Source organism: Fusarium fujikuroi, chromosome FFUJ_chr11, assembly GCF_900079805.1.
Source record: "Fusarium fujikuroi IMI 58289 draft genome, chromosome FFUJ_chr11".
Lineage (NCBI taxonomy): Eukaryota > Fungi > Ascomycota > Sordariomycetes > Hypocreales > Nectriaceae > Fusarium > Fusarium fujikuroi.
In genome coordinates, this window is record NC_036632.1 from 1698251 (window position 1) to 1716738 (window position 18488).

The 18488-nt window shown below is 45.4% G+C and overlaps 6 protein-coding genes; 2 read left to right on the forward strand and 4 right to left on the reverse strand.

Annotated features, from left to right (window-relative positions):
- Positions 1–1840: 1840 nt before the first annotated feature.
- On the reverse strand, positions 1841–5107 carry FFUJ_11870 (uncharacterized protein; the record flags this gene model as incomplete). Its single annotated transcript, XM_023570816.1, has 1 exon — positions 1841–5107. One exon carries the CDS (start codon positions 5105–5107, stop codon positions 1841–1843), a length of 3267 nt encoding a protein of 1088 aa, XP_023437874.1.
- Positions 5108–5921: 814 nt separating this feature from the next.
- FFUJ_11871 (related to stress response protein rds1p) lies at positions 5922–6890 on the reverse strand (the record flags this gene model as incomplete). XM_023570817.1 has 2 exons in its annotated part: positions 5922–6102; positions 6163–6890. 2 exons carry the CDS (start codon positions 6888–6890, stop codon positions 5922–5924), a joined length of 909 nt encoding a protein of 302 aa, XP_023437875.1.
- Positions 6891–8976: 2086 nt separating this feature from the next.
- On the forward strand, positions 8977–10022 carry FFUJ_11872 (related to lipase (lipP); the record flags this gene model as incomplete). XM_023570819.1 has 3 exons in its annotated part: positions 8977–9242; positions 9289–9494; positions 9544–10022. The coding sequence occupies 3 exons, from the start codon at positions 8977–8979 to the stop codon at positions 10020–10022; spliced, it is 951 nt and encodes a 316-aa protein (XP_023437876.1).
- Positions 10023–10738: 716 nt separating this feature from the next.
- Positions 10739–11152, forward strand: FFUJ_11873 (uncharacterized protein; the record flags this gene model as incomplete). XM_023570820.1 has 2 exons in its annotated part: positions 10739–10823; positions 10896–11152. 2 exons carry the CDS (start codon positions 10739–10741, stop codon positions 11150–11152), a joined length of 342 nt encoding a protein of 113 aa, XP_023437877.1.
- A 1257-nt stretch (positions 11153–12409) lies between these two features.
- Positions 12410–12766, reverse strand: FFUJ_11874 (uncharacterized protein; the record flags this gene model as incomplete). Its single annotated transcript, XM_023570821.1, has 1 exon — positions 12410–12766. One exon carries the CDS (start codon positions 12764–12766, stop codon positions 12410–12412), a length of 357 nt encoding a protein of 118 aa, XP_023437878.1.
- Positions 12767–13139: 373 nt separating this feature from the next.
- Positions 13140–15731, reverse strand: FFUJ_11875 (related to nucleoside phosphorylase; the record flags this gene model as incomplete). The annotated part of the gene is made up of 1 exon (XM_023570822.1): positions 13140–15731. The coding sequence occupies one exon, from the start codon at positions 15729–15731 to the stop codon at positions 13140–13142; it is 2592 nt and encodes an 863-aa protein (XP_023437879.1).
- Between the last annotated feature and the right edge of the window lie 2757 nt (positions 15732–18488).

The following is an 18488-nucleotide window of genomic DNA, read 5'->3' on the forward strand; positions in this document are numbered from 1 at the left end:
GTCTTGTGAAAACTCGCCTCGGCTTCTCGCCATTCCTCGCAAAGCACATACAACCAATCCTCTTGGATCTTTTCCGCGTCTATAGCCTATCTGTGAACCCACTTAAGTTATGTAGTGGGCTGTTTCTGGCATTAGGTGAGAGTCTAGAGCACAGGAGGCGTCTGCCAATGCTAGCTGAGCCTTGAACCCTGGTGATTGCCTTCGGTTTTCCAGCAAATTTGGAGGCCCTCGATTGTGCTCAGGGACTTTCTTGGTACAGTTTTCAGCTAAGCGCCACCCCCGCTTTCCTGCGCTTCGGTTGGTTCATCCAACATGTTCCTTGTGGCTATGTGAGAGTTGGTCAGCACAGGCATTGGAATGTGATAAATCGTGCTCCAGCGATGGCCAATAGTCGAGCACCATCCTCGCTTATGCGATGTGACCACAGCCCGCCGCCGTCTCGGCAAAATACCAAGCAACCATATGCGACTGTAAATAGTGACAACGTCAAAGGCCCTGATGCTAAGGCTAGAGCATCCTCGCATCGGTGGAAACAAGCACTATGCCCATATCCGACTAGACTGCTTATTACTGTGGCTGGCTGAGGGAACAAAGCTAGAACACCTGCAAGCGCAAGGCAGGTTTGAGCAGTGACAAACTTCTATACATAATTTTATGACGAATAAGAGCTTATTTCTCTCACCTTGGTCGTAACCAAATTTAATGGGGGTGAATAGTAGCATGGAACATCTCAACTTTCACGGGTGCAGTTATATTGCTTAGTAAGATGTGTAAGAGGACTCGTTCGATCTTTCAAATGAACCCAGAAGTCTAACTCAACAATGTGAAACTTGTGTCAGGTCATGCTTCAGTTGCCACTTGACGGAGAAGATGTCCCGGGATATGTGATAGCGTATCCGTATGTCCCAGATTGTGAAGCATGACCATATTGAGGCTGGCTGAAATGCTGGGAGATAATACAGAGGTTTTCACTTCGTGGTTTCGTTTTGAGATAGGCTATTGAATTGATGACGCACCTTCGGGGGCGGTGAGTAACTATTAAGTTTGTATGAATGTGATCACTTTGCTGTCACACTCTTTGACGAATTAGAAGGTCGTAATCACATAACCGATAGCCTTGGCAGTCATACTGGCGGCGTTAATTGACCTATTGAGATTAGTATTGATATCTTGCATCAATAGTTCAACGGAGCGTTCAACTAAACTGAGTCTAAATCCCAAGTCTAGACTGGGCTGTGAGCGGGGTATCGCCAATGTTTCAGTTGCGGACCGTAAAAGGAATACTAATTAGTGGGCCGAGCCTAGCCTCCGGGGGAACTCAGCTGCTCTAAAGCAAGCCACAAACGGCCAATTTTTCTAGTCGTGGACGGTGAAGTAGCCAAGCAAGCTAAAACAAGATATCAGGCAATGCTAGAGGCTTAGAATGGAATGTCTGTATGCACCACGCGTATGTGATACAGCCTGAACGTTGTGCATGGTATGACAATGCCAGAGGTCAAGTGTCTGCCCTACAGGGTTGTCCATGGTCATACAGAGAGACAATTCCTGGTACACTCGAGATCTATTCATCAATGCCTGAGCTGAGCTTACCTCCGGCTTACGTGGCACCTCTTCACATCTATCGAACGGCTAGAGTAACCATGGCAGACCCGGCAGCCTTCTGGTTTCCACTGTTGAGATTAATGGCTGTGATGTTGATTCTCTTAAGATGATCTGGGAAGTGTGTACTGTTAATACACTTCTTCTGCTGGAAGGGAAGATGGAGCCAGTCCAATATCATATAGAGAAGCTGTGCGCTAATATTGTTCTAACTCAAAATCATGAATATCGTCAAAACCGCTTACGTCGACTTTACACTAATTTTACATAACAAACGCCCCTTGTTATTCGACGCCTCGCCAATCGGAAGGACTCGATATCCCTCCCTTAGATTCTCGACCTTGGCAGTACCTGAAGTTATCGACATAGAACGTCCGTTAGACATGGTCTTGACTGACCAGTGCAGGAATGTAAGATGAGGATAATTCGTCTCCACCGACATCTCCAAGTTCTCATCAAAAGCTACGTCTGAATCTTGCAAAAGCACAGGTGCTGTCCGTGCTTTCTGGCTCATTGTATCGGGTGTCAATAGCTTCATCTTGACATGGACCGGGCCGTTCCCTGTCGATACCTTCAAGCCCCGCGCCATTAGAACATCAACTTGTAGTTGTATTTGGGTTGTTTGCGGGGAAGCTTTCAGCACATATCCTGAGCTTCCGTGAAACATTGCCTGATTCAGGCTCATGTAGAAGTCATCGGTCTGGCAGTTCAGGGCGGCCATCTGAACCCCGTGTCTCCAACACTGGAGGGGGTCGAAGTTGGATGAGTCGACCCTGTTCGGATCTGGATACACGCGAACCAGATGCTGTGTTCCTGCTAAGTCCAGCGAACAGTTGTCTTTGGTGTGTTTCTTGAAGTTTCGTTCAGAGACTGAGTAGATGAAGTTCCTATGCGTGTCAAACTCTGCGTTTTTAGGTAGCCGTCTACTCGCTCCATATACTGCAAGACTCTGTAGCAAGTCGCCTGGCAGATCTTGATGGTCCTGGTTCTCGATATACTCCCCAGGCTCGTCCAGGTTCAGGTATTCAGGTGCAAGTGGCTCCTGAAGTGGCTCTGGATCTTGAGCTACCTTGACCTTCAGTAGAATCTTTCCCCGAAGCTGATTAGGAGATGGTAGTTCTTGTGACGATGCATCAAGTGGTTCAACTACCAGGCTTGACCTGAATATCTCCAGCATGGTACGTGCCATGATATCCCTCTGCGCTGGGTTACAGTGCACTTCTAGTGATAGCCACAAAGGCAAATCAGAAGCAAAGAAGGCATAATTGTTGATGGTCTCTATGACAGACCGAAAGCTGATAGACGTTGTCAAACTGTATCCGTGCTTCACGATCGGCTGCCCGTCTCGCCCATCCCAGCAATCCACCTCCACGGATCGACAACCTTGTGAGAGCGTTGAGATATAGCCTTTGAGCTTGGAGGGAGCGGCGACTTGGCGGCCACGTAGATACGTGTTATGAGAAGATGAGATGAAGTATTGGTTGATAGGATAGTCGAGGTTATGGTGTCGAGGGGCACTGCGGATAGCTAAATTTTCTTTCGAGAACAGGTGAGAAACTAGGTCTCCAGAAATGTCGGAAACGGGTGCAATTTCCTCCTTGGAGCTGCTTGGATTGATAAGTGTACTGGAAGAGTCGCTGAAAACATTCGAATTCTTCTCACTTTCGGCTCTATTATCTCTCCCTTTCAAGTCTTCCAAAAACTCTGTTAGTGCTTTCTGAGATGTCAGAACAATCAGTAGATTGTTTGTTTCGCGCTTTAGGATCATCTCCAACAGGAGCTGATTGAAGTCGGGTGACGCTCGAGTATGACTGTTTAGATCGCGAGTCTTGGCTGACTTCGACTTCTGAAGCCCTTCAATATCTGTTTGAGCGCGCTGAATGGGCCTTGAGACTTCTCGGACAGGTGTCCCTCTGTCGGCGTCCGACATTGTTACGGCCCTGCCGTACATGATAAGATGCGCCATGTCGAGAACCGTCGGCAGAAGAAAGATGCATGTGAGGACGACAACATGTCCACAAAGAATGATATAGGCGACAAGCATCCTGCCTGAATGACTGGCGAGTCCGGGAACAAAGCCAATGTGAAGTGCGAACAAGGCCAGCCTCGAGACAGACAAAATGCCGGCAAGTGAAATGAAGCATGCAAATCTTGTCCAAAACGTCATTGCTAGCAGTTGAAGAAGCTCGCATCCCAACAGAACACCAAGCTGAACAGAGGTGTATGTCTGCAACCCGCCAATGACACTTCCACGTAGAAACATCAGAGAGAACAGCACCAAAGCGTAGTATTGTCGCCCAGATTCTGGGTCTTTGTTCAGCCGGCCTGGGCTTTGGATGACCAGCGATCCCATTTCGGAATCCCTTGTCCAACTCCACCAGAAGCCTGCTAATAACACAATCAAGATTAGGATTGCCATGGCGGAGTTTCGATATCCAAAGATCTGGTCATCGAGAAATTGGTAGGTTGCCCATGCACTGATCGGTAGCATGAAACAGCTGAGGAAAAGCCGGACAACAGCCCAGTAGCGGTCTCTAAGCTGCGATCCAATAGTTGCCAAGGTAAGATTTGAGGGTGAGTCGCGACTGTTCAACCTGAAGCTGATGTATGATGATAAGTAGAGAAAGAAAAAGATAATGAGTGATAGGACAAAGGTATTCATCCAACTTTGAGGTTTCACTGGTGAGCCAGTCATCTGGGTAAGCAGTTCCAGGCCTGGAGCTCCCGTGATTGTTCCATTGTGTTCGTAAATGCCGTCGTTCACACCGGCTCGTGCATAAGGTGAGGAGGCTTCTACTGGACCTGCCGGAAGCATCAAGGTAGACCAGCTACAGAGGCCGACAAGAGGTTGGAAGAAGCCAGGGTATCGAAGACTGTGAGCACCTGAGAAAAACACAAACTGGATATAAGCTAAGAGATTGATGGCGCGTGTGATACGGCCGTTCTTTGAGGTTAAGGAGCTGGTGGTTTGTTGGGCCGGCCAACATGCGACTATACAGGTCAAGGCGAAAGTGGCGATTGGGAGCCAGAGACTGAGAAGGCGGATGGATTCTGGGGCAGCGGGAGTGAGGGTTGCTCGAACACAGGAGAGTGATTCATTGTCTTTTGAAGTAATCTCTAAGGTCGTTCGAAAAGTGTCGAGGAAAGCCGAGCGCTTGAATGAGGATGCGATAGTGAAATGAGCTCTCGGGCCGAGCCATTCGGAAGTGTAGCAGGACATGTTGACGATCTCTCCTGAGACTTCCTTTGAGTCCCTCCCATAGTCAATGACCGTAAATCTCGGGACAACATCACCGACATCAATCTCGCAGGCATTCCGATCCGCCTGCCCAGCGATAACATCAAACCGCCACTCAAACCCATCCCTCCCCTGCTCAACCGCCGCGCGAAAACTCTCCGGAATGAGCGACTTATTGGTGAGTGTATCAGCACAGTCTTGAAACTGCACATAAGCAGCCTGATAGCTTGCTGCCAAGAGCGTGAAAGGGGTGACTCTTGACAGCTTCATTGCTATCTCGATTCAGCCATGGCGGGATGTGAGAGATCAAATTAGGATGAAGGTGGATCTTTTCCTGCATGCTGGCTTTTCTCCCTCTTTTCTTTTCTGGAGGGAGAACACTAATGACTAATCTCGTGGGGCCTATTAATAGGTGAAACGGCCAAGAAGTGCCTAGTGGTGTTTATTTTAGGGCGGACAACGAGATGGTCCACTTCGGAACATGCCATTGTTGTCTTGACCGATGTTTGGATGGTAATGTAGCTTCAGAAATGTCTGAATTCGTATCTTTAAATCCGAAAACAGCGTTTTTCTCGGCATGGAGCTCTTTTGTTGGTCGTCTATCGAGGCTATTTCGCTACCAAGGACCTCATACCCTCCTGAACCAAAGCCGAAGCTGTCAAGGGTATCCTTGCAAGCGTCGAACCAAGCTATGCCAGAATCATTTTAGTGCTTCTGTTATTGTACTTGACTTGATGTCATTCATTACCCTGGAGAGGGGGTCGAACTTCCATACTGTTCCCTTGTCTGTGAGGGAAGTTGAATGGCACGTACATGTCCTTTTGGCATAAGAAATTTTAGAGGCAATTTCCTAACAATTGTTTCGTATTGTTTGATCTATCTCGATTCGTGAATATTTGTGTAACTGTTAATGGTTACCTGTCTGCTGATTTTTACAACCCATCACGTCACATCCATCACCAAATCCAAACGTTCATCAAAGACCAAATCTTTCCTCTGTCTTCCATGTCCTTCACACCTCAGCATTAAGACTGCCGTTTACGAAACAAGGGTTCAACAGTTGAATTCCGATCTAGTGCCCACATTAAACGATTTCGGCGACCTTTACTCCAAGCTCGGCTGGCTGCTGAAGAATAATAGCTGGGCCAGCTAAAACCGTATCCTTAGTCGGTGCCCCAACAGTATCCGTCACAACAGCGATTATGATCCCTCTACTTTCGAAGACCTCCGGGATCTTCACATCAATTATCTTTCTCTCGGGCCAGCTTTTTGTGTCGATTGGCATCGTGATATTCCATGGTCCGTGAAAAAAGGTTGTGTAGTACTAGTGGTTCTTCTTGAATTTCGGCAAATCATCATTGTGTGTGAACTTGAAGACAATGGTGCTTCCAGGTGTGAGCGTCTTATTGACAGGGCTTACGGTAAGTGAGAGAAGACCTTGGCGTGGGTTGGGGTAGACGGGATTCTCTTTGGGGCAGCTTCCTTTAATGACGAAGCCATTTGTTAAGTCGAGTATCTGGTTGGCGTATGGAAAGACTGTATCCGACGGTCCCGAGAAGGGGTTGACGTTCCATATGTCCATTAGGGACCACACTTCGTGTCGTGTCTCGACCGCTGCGATAGCCGTCATGGCGCCCTGTGAGGCCGGAAGCTTGGCCATCTGTACTAGGCCAGTGAGGAAAGCCATACTGGCTATCTCGATGAGGGTGGACAACACAAGAAATGACCCTGGATCATTAAACGGGTATTGGTACTTGCAAGCTGCAGGCTTCCGTGACGTGTCCGAGATCTGATCTTGGAAAATCCGCAGGTGACCAGCCTCGTTATCACGGATCTCCTGAATCCGATCATAAGTGGCGTTGGGGTAGCCAGCCTCGACGAAAGAGGCCCTGTTAAAGGCTTCTACTCCTTGCTGGTAGAATGAGAAAATAGCCCATTCGGCAGAGAGGAGATTCTGCCAGACCATATCGTCGACGCCCGGCTTGCCTTTTCTGGTTGGCAGAATTGGATCCGTGGTGTTTGCTGGAAATGGAGGTGTTTTCCCTCGGTACATACTGTAAAGAGGACTTTCCCCTGGGATAGGACCATAGCTGGGGTCTGCGAGCTTCTGAGATTATGAAGAGGATCTTGGAATCTTCACAGCTGCTCCATCTGCAAAGGACGACAGAAACACCACAGCATTAATGGCTTTGATTAGATGCATAGTGTTTGATAAAGATAAATAAGAATGATAAATAGTTTAATGCAATCGGTTGACGGTCTCCAATATCCAAGACATGGAGGTGGCCGCTCGATTATATAGTTCATAATTTAGTGGGCTTCTCTTTCTGCTTACTTTGCGCCGTCGAAACACTTGTCGAAACACCAGGTTTTCCCCCATTTATACCGGTTTTTACTTTGAGTCCTGATATTTTAGTAATGTCGATCTCTCCTGTGTATTTTTAGTAGCGCAATGTGATCGGATAATCGACTTGCGCAGCAATTGACTTCAAAAGGTGATTCCTGATCTCCCAATTATGTCGTGAGGTGGGAGCCCATAAAGTACGTACCCAGGACGTCTGATTGACACTAGGTTGAGCCCATAACCAAAAGCGGAAACTGTTTCGATGCAGCAGGATCAGGTTTATACGTAAGTCGTCTAAGAGGAAATAGGAAAGTAATACGATATACGAAGTCCAATAGACTCAAGTCTTGGAAGGCAATCTGTCTGTACAGACCCTTAACAAAAACGAGTATCCCAATCTAGACATGATAATAAGCCATCAAAGAGTCCACAATGCTTAAACACCTCTACACAGTTGTGACTGTCAGCCAAGTTGCGTGTCATCGTAGGATATCTCGACTGTGTTTGAACGTTGGTTGGTGATGCTGGTAGTCCCAATGTCACATTAGAGACTTATCTTGCGCCTCAATCTGATATGAAAGTCTCGAAAATCCCCAACATGCCTACCTTTTCATTATCTTCCTTTCAAATTCGACAATTTCGAGATTGAACTTCACCACCGAGTCTGTGCCCCTCAATTGATTGCCTTCAGGTAAGAGCATCTTTCTTGGTGGTATGGGAAGTGCTCTGATTCCTTATAGATTTTACAACTATAATGCACGAGAATCAGATCTTGCCGCCACGCATGGCGCTTCTCAACCCGCATTATTAGCTCGTCTACTTTTCAGTCTGCGACAATATGATTCAGAGCAATAGGTAGCCGCTGCATGAGTTGAAGTAGCTTGAAACTTCTTAGTTAGATTACGTACCAGCAAGATTGCTGCAAAGGCCAGATCCGCGACCTCGAACGTTAAAAACTTTCCCCGTAACCAGAACATGAGGCTATTATACTGAAAAGAATTCATCATAATAGTACTTTTCTGATCTCGTGCTCGTGTATCATGTCGTTGGCTTATCTTCAACCTAAGTAATTCCCGATCAGACAATCGAGGTCTTACGCAGTCAGCTTACATAGGTCGTTAAATCCTTGGATAGAGACATGACTGTCCTTATTCAGATGTCAGCGGACCATCTTAAAGCCGAGCGTAATGAGTGGCACTGCCCTTTAAATTGTTACGAGAAGATATGTCTTACGAGATCGTGTAGACTAAGCTTTAATGCCAGATCAAATCACAGATTCGTCAGTGGGCCTGAACTCGATCGATAACGAATGACTTCAGCATTGGCTCTTTGGATGGACCTTGGCAGTTAGAGCATGCATGGATGATGCCCGTAAGGACTTAATTTATGCCAGCGCAAAGGACATCACCTATGAAGCCAATCTGTTCTGCGTTACCTAGTCTGATGTGTTGCTCTAGTCGGAAGCGTTCCTCGTTTAAGTCTCGTCACAACAGCGTATCTCTTTTAGTCGACATTTTATGCTTGATCAGCACTAATTGTGGCATGTTTGAGCCTATAGGAGAACGGATAGTGCTTAGAAAGCAGGCTTTTTGATAAGCGCTTGCTTACGCATCGTTTGTGATGGTTGGTGATTTGATGATGGCATCGGATCTGGTGCGGGGCTGTTAACTACGCCACTGATGTCGTCAACCATGAAGATATAAAGAAACATGAGAGCCCCAGAGATAGTTTGCCGAACTCTATCCCATTGATCTAAAATATCCTGTGCGCTTTTCAATCGTGAAGAATACTCGAAATGGACACTTATCTTGACCCAATCAACCGCAAGTTTGCGGATGCGGCCGCTGAAGGTCCACCACTTTACACTAAGACTTATCAGGAAGCGCGCGACATTTTGGAAGGCATCCAAAGCTACAAGACTGCGTCTGACATCAAGACTGAGGAAGTCAAAGTTCCAGTCAATGGTGAAGATGTCACCACTGTAATCTTCCGCCCTGCTGATGCGCAGGGAACCCTGAACATGATCTTTTATACGCACGGCGGTGGATGGATTCTCGGAAGGTCAGTCAGCCATCAAAGACTCGTGAAAACGTGCTGACAGGTGCAGTCCCACTGTGCATGGAGCTTTGATGGAGGACTTTGCACGCCAAACTGGTGCTGCGGTTGTCTTTCCCTACTACACCCCAGCTCCCGAAGCTCAGTACCCCGTTCAGTTTGAGCAGGTCTACGGAGTGCTTGATCATTTCGTAAACAATGGCGATAAGTATAAGCTCAAAGTTGACCGCTTTGGTCTCGCTGGTGATAGTGTTGGAGGTGAACACACCCATGTCTATCGTTCCAGGGCTATCTAACCCGTTTACAGGACATATGGCCATCGCAATGACTCAACTCGCTCAAAGCCGTAACCTACCCTCCAAGATCGGCCAGGTTGTCTTGCTATATCCCGTTACAGACACTCACAGCAAGTCTGAGACCTACAAAACATACAAAGACGGACCGTATCTCTCCGAAAAGACCATGGACTGGATGATCCCCGCATTTCTCCCAAACGAAGAAGACAGAAAGCTGCCATTGACCTCGCCCCTTCAGTTTGCCCCAGACGAGGCTCTTGCAAACTTTCCACCGACAACTATCTTCGTTTCCGGCGCGGACCCACTAATTGGAGAGGGCGAGGCGTTTGGCCATCGTCTGCAGCAGCTTGGAGTTGACACTGCAGTTGTTAAGGCGGATGGCCAGGTTCATGATTTTGCGATGTTGGCACCCATCCGTGTTTCTCCTACCGCTCGAGCTGTTGTTGAACTTGCGTCTTCAAAGTTGCTTAAAGCATTCTTAGAGAACTGAAAGCATCAAATATCTTCCTAAAGTAGTTTCAAATCGATACATGACCATTGGACAAGAGCTGTTGTACCAGTTGAATCTCGATATAATGAAGTCAATTGATTGACGAAGTGATATGAGGATATGTCATCACTCAAGCATTCAATCGCTAATTACGCCCGATTCACACCCAACCAGGGTGACACAGAGCGTGTCGGAACTCTAGTTAATCCGTGCTTTTCGTAGTACAACTTCTTCTCCGCATCTCTGCTCCGTACCAAAACGTTACACGCGAATCCATTTAAATCACTTCCTCCTTGTTGAATGATGGGATTATCATCCACGGCAATTTTTATCAGGAGCCGAGTTGACGTTCTTATGAGGACTGATCACTCGGTTGTCTACATTGACAAAGCTGAGCCAGGTATCGTTTTGAAAGCGGAAACAATATGGATAGATGATACACCCTACGGTCCGCCATTGACGGCAGAAGAAACCAGTCATGACCTCGTGAGCATGACATTTATAAAGCTATACTCCACCATCCTTACATAACGAAATGCTTTGGTATTTCTCATAATGATAATGGCCTTGCTATCACGCTCAAGCTGAAGCGAGCAACTAAGGGCAATCTCCGTCACATCATCGAAGGAACTGCAGAACCGCCTTCAATGCATTGTCGAATTGAAATGGCGACCATTCTTGCCGAAAGCATCACGTACCTACATTCCAGGGGCGTCATGTCGGGAGACATCTCGACCGGAAACGTCCTCATTTTCAGTGACGATACTCTGAGAATATGCGACTTCACCAGTTCTGCTCTCGGTCAGAGTTACCCCGGGTTGGGTCCCCATACATAAGAGCCTGCATACTGCCCAGCTCTACCAGAAGAATAAGCCAGTGAGCTTTCCATGATGGAACGAGAGCTGTATGCTGTTGGATCTGCGATCTACGAGATTACGGAATGGAAATTCCCATATGCAGGCATCGATGGCGATATTTGGGACATTGTCGAAGCAGGTATTGCACCTGTCATTGGGATTGAGAATACTGCTAGAGGAATAATCTATCGATGCTGGAAGTTTGGATATGATTCTGCGAGTGCTGTACTGGGTGACCTAACAGCTCTTCTGAAGGAGGTGCCAACGGATTAATTGGAATCACAGAGCTATAGAGTTAGGCGTAGACATGGGGGATATGATATTCACTACTTGAGGCTTCCTTAGTAGGTGTTGGAACTTTGGATATACCTCTGGAAGTCCTATTGACAATGATTTAATGACTCGACGTAGGACTGATGGGAAGCTCAAGTTGCTCTTGTCCTACCTAGCTATGGTCCTTGGTACCGTAACCCTGTGATCTATTCATCAATCATAAAACTATCCCCTCCGAACGTATCTTTCAACACCCAGTATACCTCCACGTCGCTGTCTGCATTCATTCATATATAGGATATTCTCCCTTCCAATCTTCAACCTCCATACTAGAGAGTTCAAACCACTCAAAAAGCAACAATGGCTCCACGAGATCACACAAGTCCTTCTTTGTTTTTTCTATATTGACGTCTGGGAGCTTGTACAGGTCGACCCTGTACGTAGAATATTTGAACCAAGACGTAATATACTCTAACTTGTCACCGTTGGAAACCTCCTTTAATCTCGCGCTGTAAACGTGATATGGCAGTGACTTTCCCTTTGTGCTTGGTTTCTGCGTAAACAGAAAGGCCAAAAAGGTATGCTTCTTGTAACCATTGGGCGAATCCACGTAATCCATCATGTCGAAGTGCTTTTTCTTTTCTTTAGATGATTGGAAGAAGGTAATTGCTTGATTGAGATGTTGTATTTGTTAAGAAGTTAAAAGATCGACAAGAGTAGAAAGTGGTAGGAGGTTTATATATCTAAATGTCTAATCTGAGCCAATCTTGGACAAGCTAAAATGATAGTGATTTACGAGTGATTCTCATGTGATTGAGTGTCATGTGGTAGCAATATTGATGAATGAATGACTGAAAAGCGCTCTTTTCAGCGTTGTGTCCTTTGCATGCGGTTTTGCATGATAAAGGAATGGTATAATCTCATTGGCGACATATCACGGATCCCCCGCAATAAATCTCCGTATATTGTGTCGTAGATAAGGCTTGCTTTAAGATCTTATCAATGCAAGATCCGACTCTATTCTAATCCTGGTCGAGCTGGTTGGGCGCTTCGTTTTGGTCGCATAGGACCTGTTTGTCACCAACTAGCAATCAGTATTGCGAACCACGTCTAAACATCAAATGAAGATACCTCTCTTTAGTTCGTATCGTGAGATTAGCTTAAGCTATATTTTCTACTACACTATGATACCTGCAATCCTAGTATAGTCCATTTCCTTTCCCAAATCCACTCTCAGCCCTCTCGGTATTTCCCATCTCACTTGCGGTTGGAGCAATAACGGCTCTTGCTGCAGTTGGTGCATTCCTGCATCCGGCCACTGCCGTTGTGCCAATGAGTGACAAACTTGTCTCCGCTTGTCTCGAACACAAAGTTGTCAGTGGGGTCGAAATAGGCGTTCATCTTGATGTCCTCCAAGGCATCATACGCCTCGTTTCGTGTAGAGTCATAGTACTTGTCCTTCATGTAAATCTCAACTTTCATATTCGAGCCGCTGATAGATGCAGACTTGAAGCGATCGCCGAACTTATCCTCGACAGGCTTGAACGATGGTCGTTCATATGTCACGCCGGACTTCTGTTCGAAGCGGCACAAAAGATAGTGAGAGTAAGACATTTCGATAGAAGAAGTTTGTTTCGTAAGTTTGGGTATATTTAGTTGAGTAATTGTTATTGAGTTGAAGTTGAGTTGTTTTGTGTTTGAAAAGGTTGGAAAGGAGAAAGCCTTCAGTATGGTGGCTTTTATAGTCAAACGGGCTGGATTATTCAGTGACTATACCCAAATGACGGGCAGTCACTTTGATGTCGTCCTGGGCGACTGAATCTTCTGGATGTACAATCCATAGCCGAAAAATAGTGAATCAGCGATAAAGAATGGCAGAGGTTGACTGTCTAGAATGCATCATGAGTATTGCGGGTGTCTTCAAGCTCCAGTGGATATCTCGAGGCCTGCAGATGCTAATCACGGCTCAACATCTGTGTTGTGATATCTAGTCACATCCTTCATTACAAATATTCATCCTACGCCTCTTAAACGCAGGCTCACTATCCGTTCTCGCATTATCGCCGTCAAGGTCATTGTTCACCGCTACCGCACTGAGCAAAAGCTTAGTGTATGCTGCGGCCACAGCAGCAGCGTAGTTCTGCCAGATGTTGTTCTTTTGTGCATCACTGTAGTCACATATCACTCGTATCACAAGGCAATCTGCCCTGTTCATTACCCCAGCAGCTTCCATCTCGAAGCATAGCACCCCATACTTGCGGGACAGCCGATCTCGCAGGGTTGCGTCTTTGACCACGCGATTTGCTGATGCTACAAGGCCATAGTGAATCATAGGCTCTGCCGTTGATCGTGGGAGGCGTTGCTCAAAGTGGGTACAGTCAGGCTTGCACGTCCTGCGAGCACAAGCGGCGCGGGAGAGCACGTCGAGTTCTTGACCTGGGTTACCATATGCTGGGAGTGAGTCGACTATGCTAGTAAGATATGGGTCCAGTGCATTGAATCCAATGTCTGGATCCGACCGGATCTTGCTGATAGCATTGGTCAAGATCCGAGGCGGTCGTTGCAAAACGCCTGTCACCTTAAACTCACCCCCCTCATTCTCCTTACCAAGATCATACTGAATGACACCTGGGAAAGTCTGAGTAGGCAAGCTTACTACCACATCGCCGAGTCGGATATCATTGTCCTCAGAGGGCGCGCCACCGGCAATGCCAACAAGTAGACAGAACTGTATAGACGTGAAGCTGCGCATCATATCAGACACTGCTGATGCGGCTGCGTTTGTTCCGTATTCTCCTGCTGGAAGTGATGTTGCTACTACCATATGCTGCGCCATTTCCCCGAGTACATACTGATTGTTGTCACCGAGCACCCTGGGGAGATCCTGGTGTCTTTGGTCAAGAAGAGCTCGTATTGCCTTCAGCTCAATTGGCAGCGCGCAAAGGATGCCAACGGTGTATTCGCTTCGTGCACATGTATTTCTTATGCTCGGTGGCGCTGTCTTTGGCTTCCTTAGTGACGATGGCGTATGGGATATACTCGAGCTTGCCATTAATGAGGCATGACCGTCAGATGAGGATGATATCAAGCTTTCACCAACTCCACTATCCTTATCTCCTTTGCTTAATGCATGATTCAAAAGAATCTCTTCTTCTGGTTGTTGCTGCGTAGGATGACCGGTCTCGCCCCACGTCCAAGGGAAGCCTGGATTGTGTCCAAAAACAACTGCACCGCTGAGTCTAATGGGGCTCTTGCGAGAACACAATCTGTAAGATAATGCAGACGGGAAAGCCACATGGACTGGTTCTCTATGGTGGCTCGAAACACATCCACATTGACATTTCCCTGGGATGTCAATCGCATTATGCCAAATCAGATTCTCACTTAGCCGAGCATAATCATCCCGAGGACTACGATTATCTCGAATCGTATCCTCCATATCCGAAGCAGAGCATGCAAGGAGGTATCTATGCTTGGGTAGGCGAGACCAGTACTCACAAAGAGCTGGCCCATTTGGTTGGATAAGTTCTCCAAAGCCGCGTCCAGTCAGACTTACGACCTGAAGATCCCTCGTCAAGTCAACCCATCCCATCCCAGCAGGCTCCAGCGTGACTAAGCGTGGATGTAACGGATCGCGATTTGCGCTTAAGTCCTCGAAGTCCCATCCCTCTAGGTATTTTCGTGGCATCCTCGAAAGGTTCCCGCTATGACGCCTGACGATATCTGTCTGGTGATCGATCATCTTTTCCAGCAGGTTGTAGTATTGGTCAATTCTGTCAGCCAGAACGATGAAGCCATCCTTTTCTGGGTAGAGCTTAAGACCCAGGTTCTTAGGGTCTATCAGTACATCAATTGCTGAATCGGCAGTGAAGGGCTTATGGGACTCCTTTAATTCATCAGCCTTAAAGATGAAAGCTGATTGGAATTTGTCAGTACTGTCGTATGCTAAGGACGCTCTCACAACATGTAACAGAGCGCTCGTGCCGTTAGTTAGCCACCCTCGTTTGTCGGACTCGTCCCAAAACAGGAAAAACTTTGAAGAGATCCATTTGAGTCGCGGAATATATCCATTGCGAGCCACATGTACTGGCGTGTCTTTGATACCGAGTTCGAAGCTTGGGCCTCCGGTAATCATTCTTCCCAGTGTTATGACTGTGCCAGCAAGAACACATTGGTCATGTGGCTTAGGAAGCTCTGAATGTCTAACATGGTACTTGGCCTCAGAGGATCCTGTTGATTCCATTAGTGAGTGGTATGGCGAAATTTGTACATTTTGAAGACTCTCACCAGCACGGAACATAGCTTCGGAACACCACCCAAGAACGTGACGGTAACTTGTAGAATCCAAAGAGCCAACATCGTTATTACGATGCAGGGTGTCATCCAGGTACGATATACGGCATCCATCCTCTGTGTAAATCAAGTGCCAATAGACGACATCTCTGCATTGTCTTGTGGGCACCAGCATTGTCGAGAAGCCCTTTATGTAGACCTTGTTGTTGAAATGGTCAACACGACCAGCTCGAGCAAGCCCAGCCATGATGTTCAGAGGTATTTCAAGGCCGGTATTACTCTCCATCTTCGGCAAAATGGGGAACCCCTTGACAACCACCGGGTTCTTGAAAATCCCATGCCAGCAATGACCGTTAGCATTATCTGTGGGTCGCAGGGGTTGCTCCAGGTCGAATCCGATTTGACAGACGACAGCATGCGGTACCTCAAAATCCTGATATATTGATCTGATGGAAGGAGTGCAGTAACTCGGCCCTTTCTGATGTGGTGAACTCCTCAAAGCAGCCCCAAGCCAGGCAAGCTGCTCTCCTGTCTCTGAGATAGAAGCTGCAGATCCGTCTGTCTGCACCATAAGCTGTGAATCGTTTATCCAGGATTTCAGACTTGTGCCATCCGGCAAACGGCCTTTGAATTTGTTAGTTATGACCTTCTTGAAAGGGATGCCAAAGATGACGGTCAATCTCACACAGATGTGTATGACCCAGCTCTAGCTTTAATAAGCTGCGAATAAGCTGCAGTATCACACTCCCTGTAACTAGCCAGGTCTGATTCAAGAACTGAGCACAGGTTGAAGCTTGTGCATCAGAAGAGGATCCAGTCAGTGTGATGACTGCATCAAGTACTTCGGATGGCGATTTGGAGTACCCTTGCGAGTCAAAGAACTCTAGAATGTCCCAGTCTACCTCGAATAGTACCCGGCAACTCTCAGGTGACTTGCTCCTGCTAACCCTGTGTGGAGAAGGAAGTGAGGATAATAACTGATCTCGGATACACTGAATCGTTGTTGCTTCCTGTAACGCAGAATACATATCTCTTCGCAGTTGAGTAAGTAGCCATGAGTAGGCCTCGGTTTTGAGTGCGAATTCTCGGTACGCAGCAATCCAGACTTCAGCATCTCTATGGACATTGCCCTCCTCCAGCTCCAAGATTTCAAGGGTTTCCAAGTCTTCCTCAATGGAGGCTTATTCAATATCCTCATTCTTTCTCCAGAGATCCATGCGCTCTTGCAAACTCATAGAGTCAGACTGGTCTCTGGTTTCTAAAAGCCCAGTCCCGGTCCTATTGAGACAGATATCCATAAATTCGGTCGTGATCTCACTAGTAAACCAGTATGTTAGCCTTGCTCGATTGTTAGATTTAACCTGCTAGGCGTCCATCTCCATAAAGGCCTAGGCGTGTTTTCCTATCAGAAAGAAGGCCTTGAGGTAAGGACATTCTGACCTTCTATGTTTATGAACAAAGGCCATGACATCCCGATGCATCTGGGATGTTGCACAGTGCCCAATTTTCAGAGCAAAAGCCCTCAGTAGATTTGGTAATGTATCAGATATATCTACTTGAGGCCTACCGGCCTCGTCGATGGAGGTATTTCTGACTTCATTATACAGGTCTGTGGCTAGCTCTGATATGTATAGCCGATTCTTGGAGATAGTAGTTGTTGAGACGTCAGAGTATTCGGTGGCCGAGTCCTCAATAGCCTGTCCATCCGGGTTATGTAGTGGGCTCTCAACTTTTGGTATTTGATGCGCTTGCTTACAGCTTCGATCGATAATTGATGCTGAGGCATATGCCGAGTCTTTGAAAGCTGAAGGGCCAGATGATGCAGTTGAGGGGAATAATGACCCCAGCAATAATTCAGTATCGACAGCGTTTGAGGATCCTTCTGGAAGGTTTGCAAGGACTTTACGAATATCTTCATCTGCGGTGAGTTCACAGAGCCACTTTATCTGTCTATCGACCCAAACAAAGTTCCCTTTCGCAGCTGCGATCAAGGCAGATATAATCTCATGCCGAAGGGTAGGATCTATAACTAAAATTATACTCTAAAAGTCTGTAAATGCTGCCCCGCCAACCGGTTATCTACCACTATAAAAGTTAACTTAATTAATTTCTTTAAATATCTATAACTTTAATAAAAGATATTATAAAAGAATAGAATTTTATTTATTATATATATAGGCCACTAAAGAAACTATAAATTTATAGATATTATAAAAGCTCTTATTATTTAGGCTATAGAAAGCAGGAGGTTATATTAAGATATTATAATTAAGGCTAGATATTTACTAGCTATAATCTTTAATATCTTTTAATACTAAAAAACTTATTAAACCTTAAATAAAAAGAGTTATTTTAGGTATCTTAAGAAACTTATAGTTTAATAGATTTAATATATATTAATTATACTTAAATATAACTATAAGATTATATATAAATTATTAGTTAATTATTTAGGTAATAAAATCTTATAAATAATAATATATTAAGTTATTAGGTATTATTATAGTTATAAATAGAGGGCTATATAGTAGATACTACTATTTAAGAAAACCGCTTTTTAGTAGCTTTTTTAGTATTAAGCTTAAAGGGAAGATATTAAAGAATTACTAAAAGTATATTATTTTAAAGTTTATAGATAGATATTACTTAAGAATCTTTTACTTAACTTTTAATACCTTTAGACTATTTTTAATAATAAATTATTAGTTTAATTATAACTTAATTATAAATAAAGTTAGGTATTCTAGAAGCTTTATAAAAAGTTTATAAAGAAATTAGTTAATATAACAATTTATAGAAAGTTATAATTATTTATTATAATCTAAAGAGCAATCTAAAAAGGCAGTAAGTCTAATATTATTATTATAATCTATAATTAAACTATATAAAGAAAAGGATATATTTCTATAAGTTATATATAGGCTTTAGAGGAAGGTTTACTTCTTATTTAAACTAGTTTTTACTATTTTTAATAAGATAATACTTATATATATATATTAAAAGCTATAATAAACTAGCTATTAAAAAATAGCATTTCTTAAAT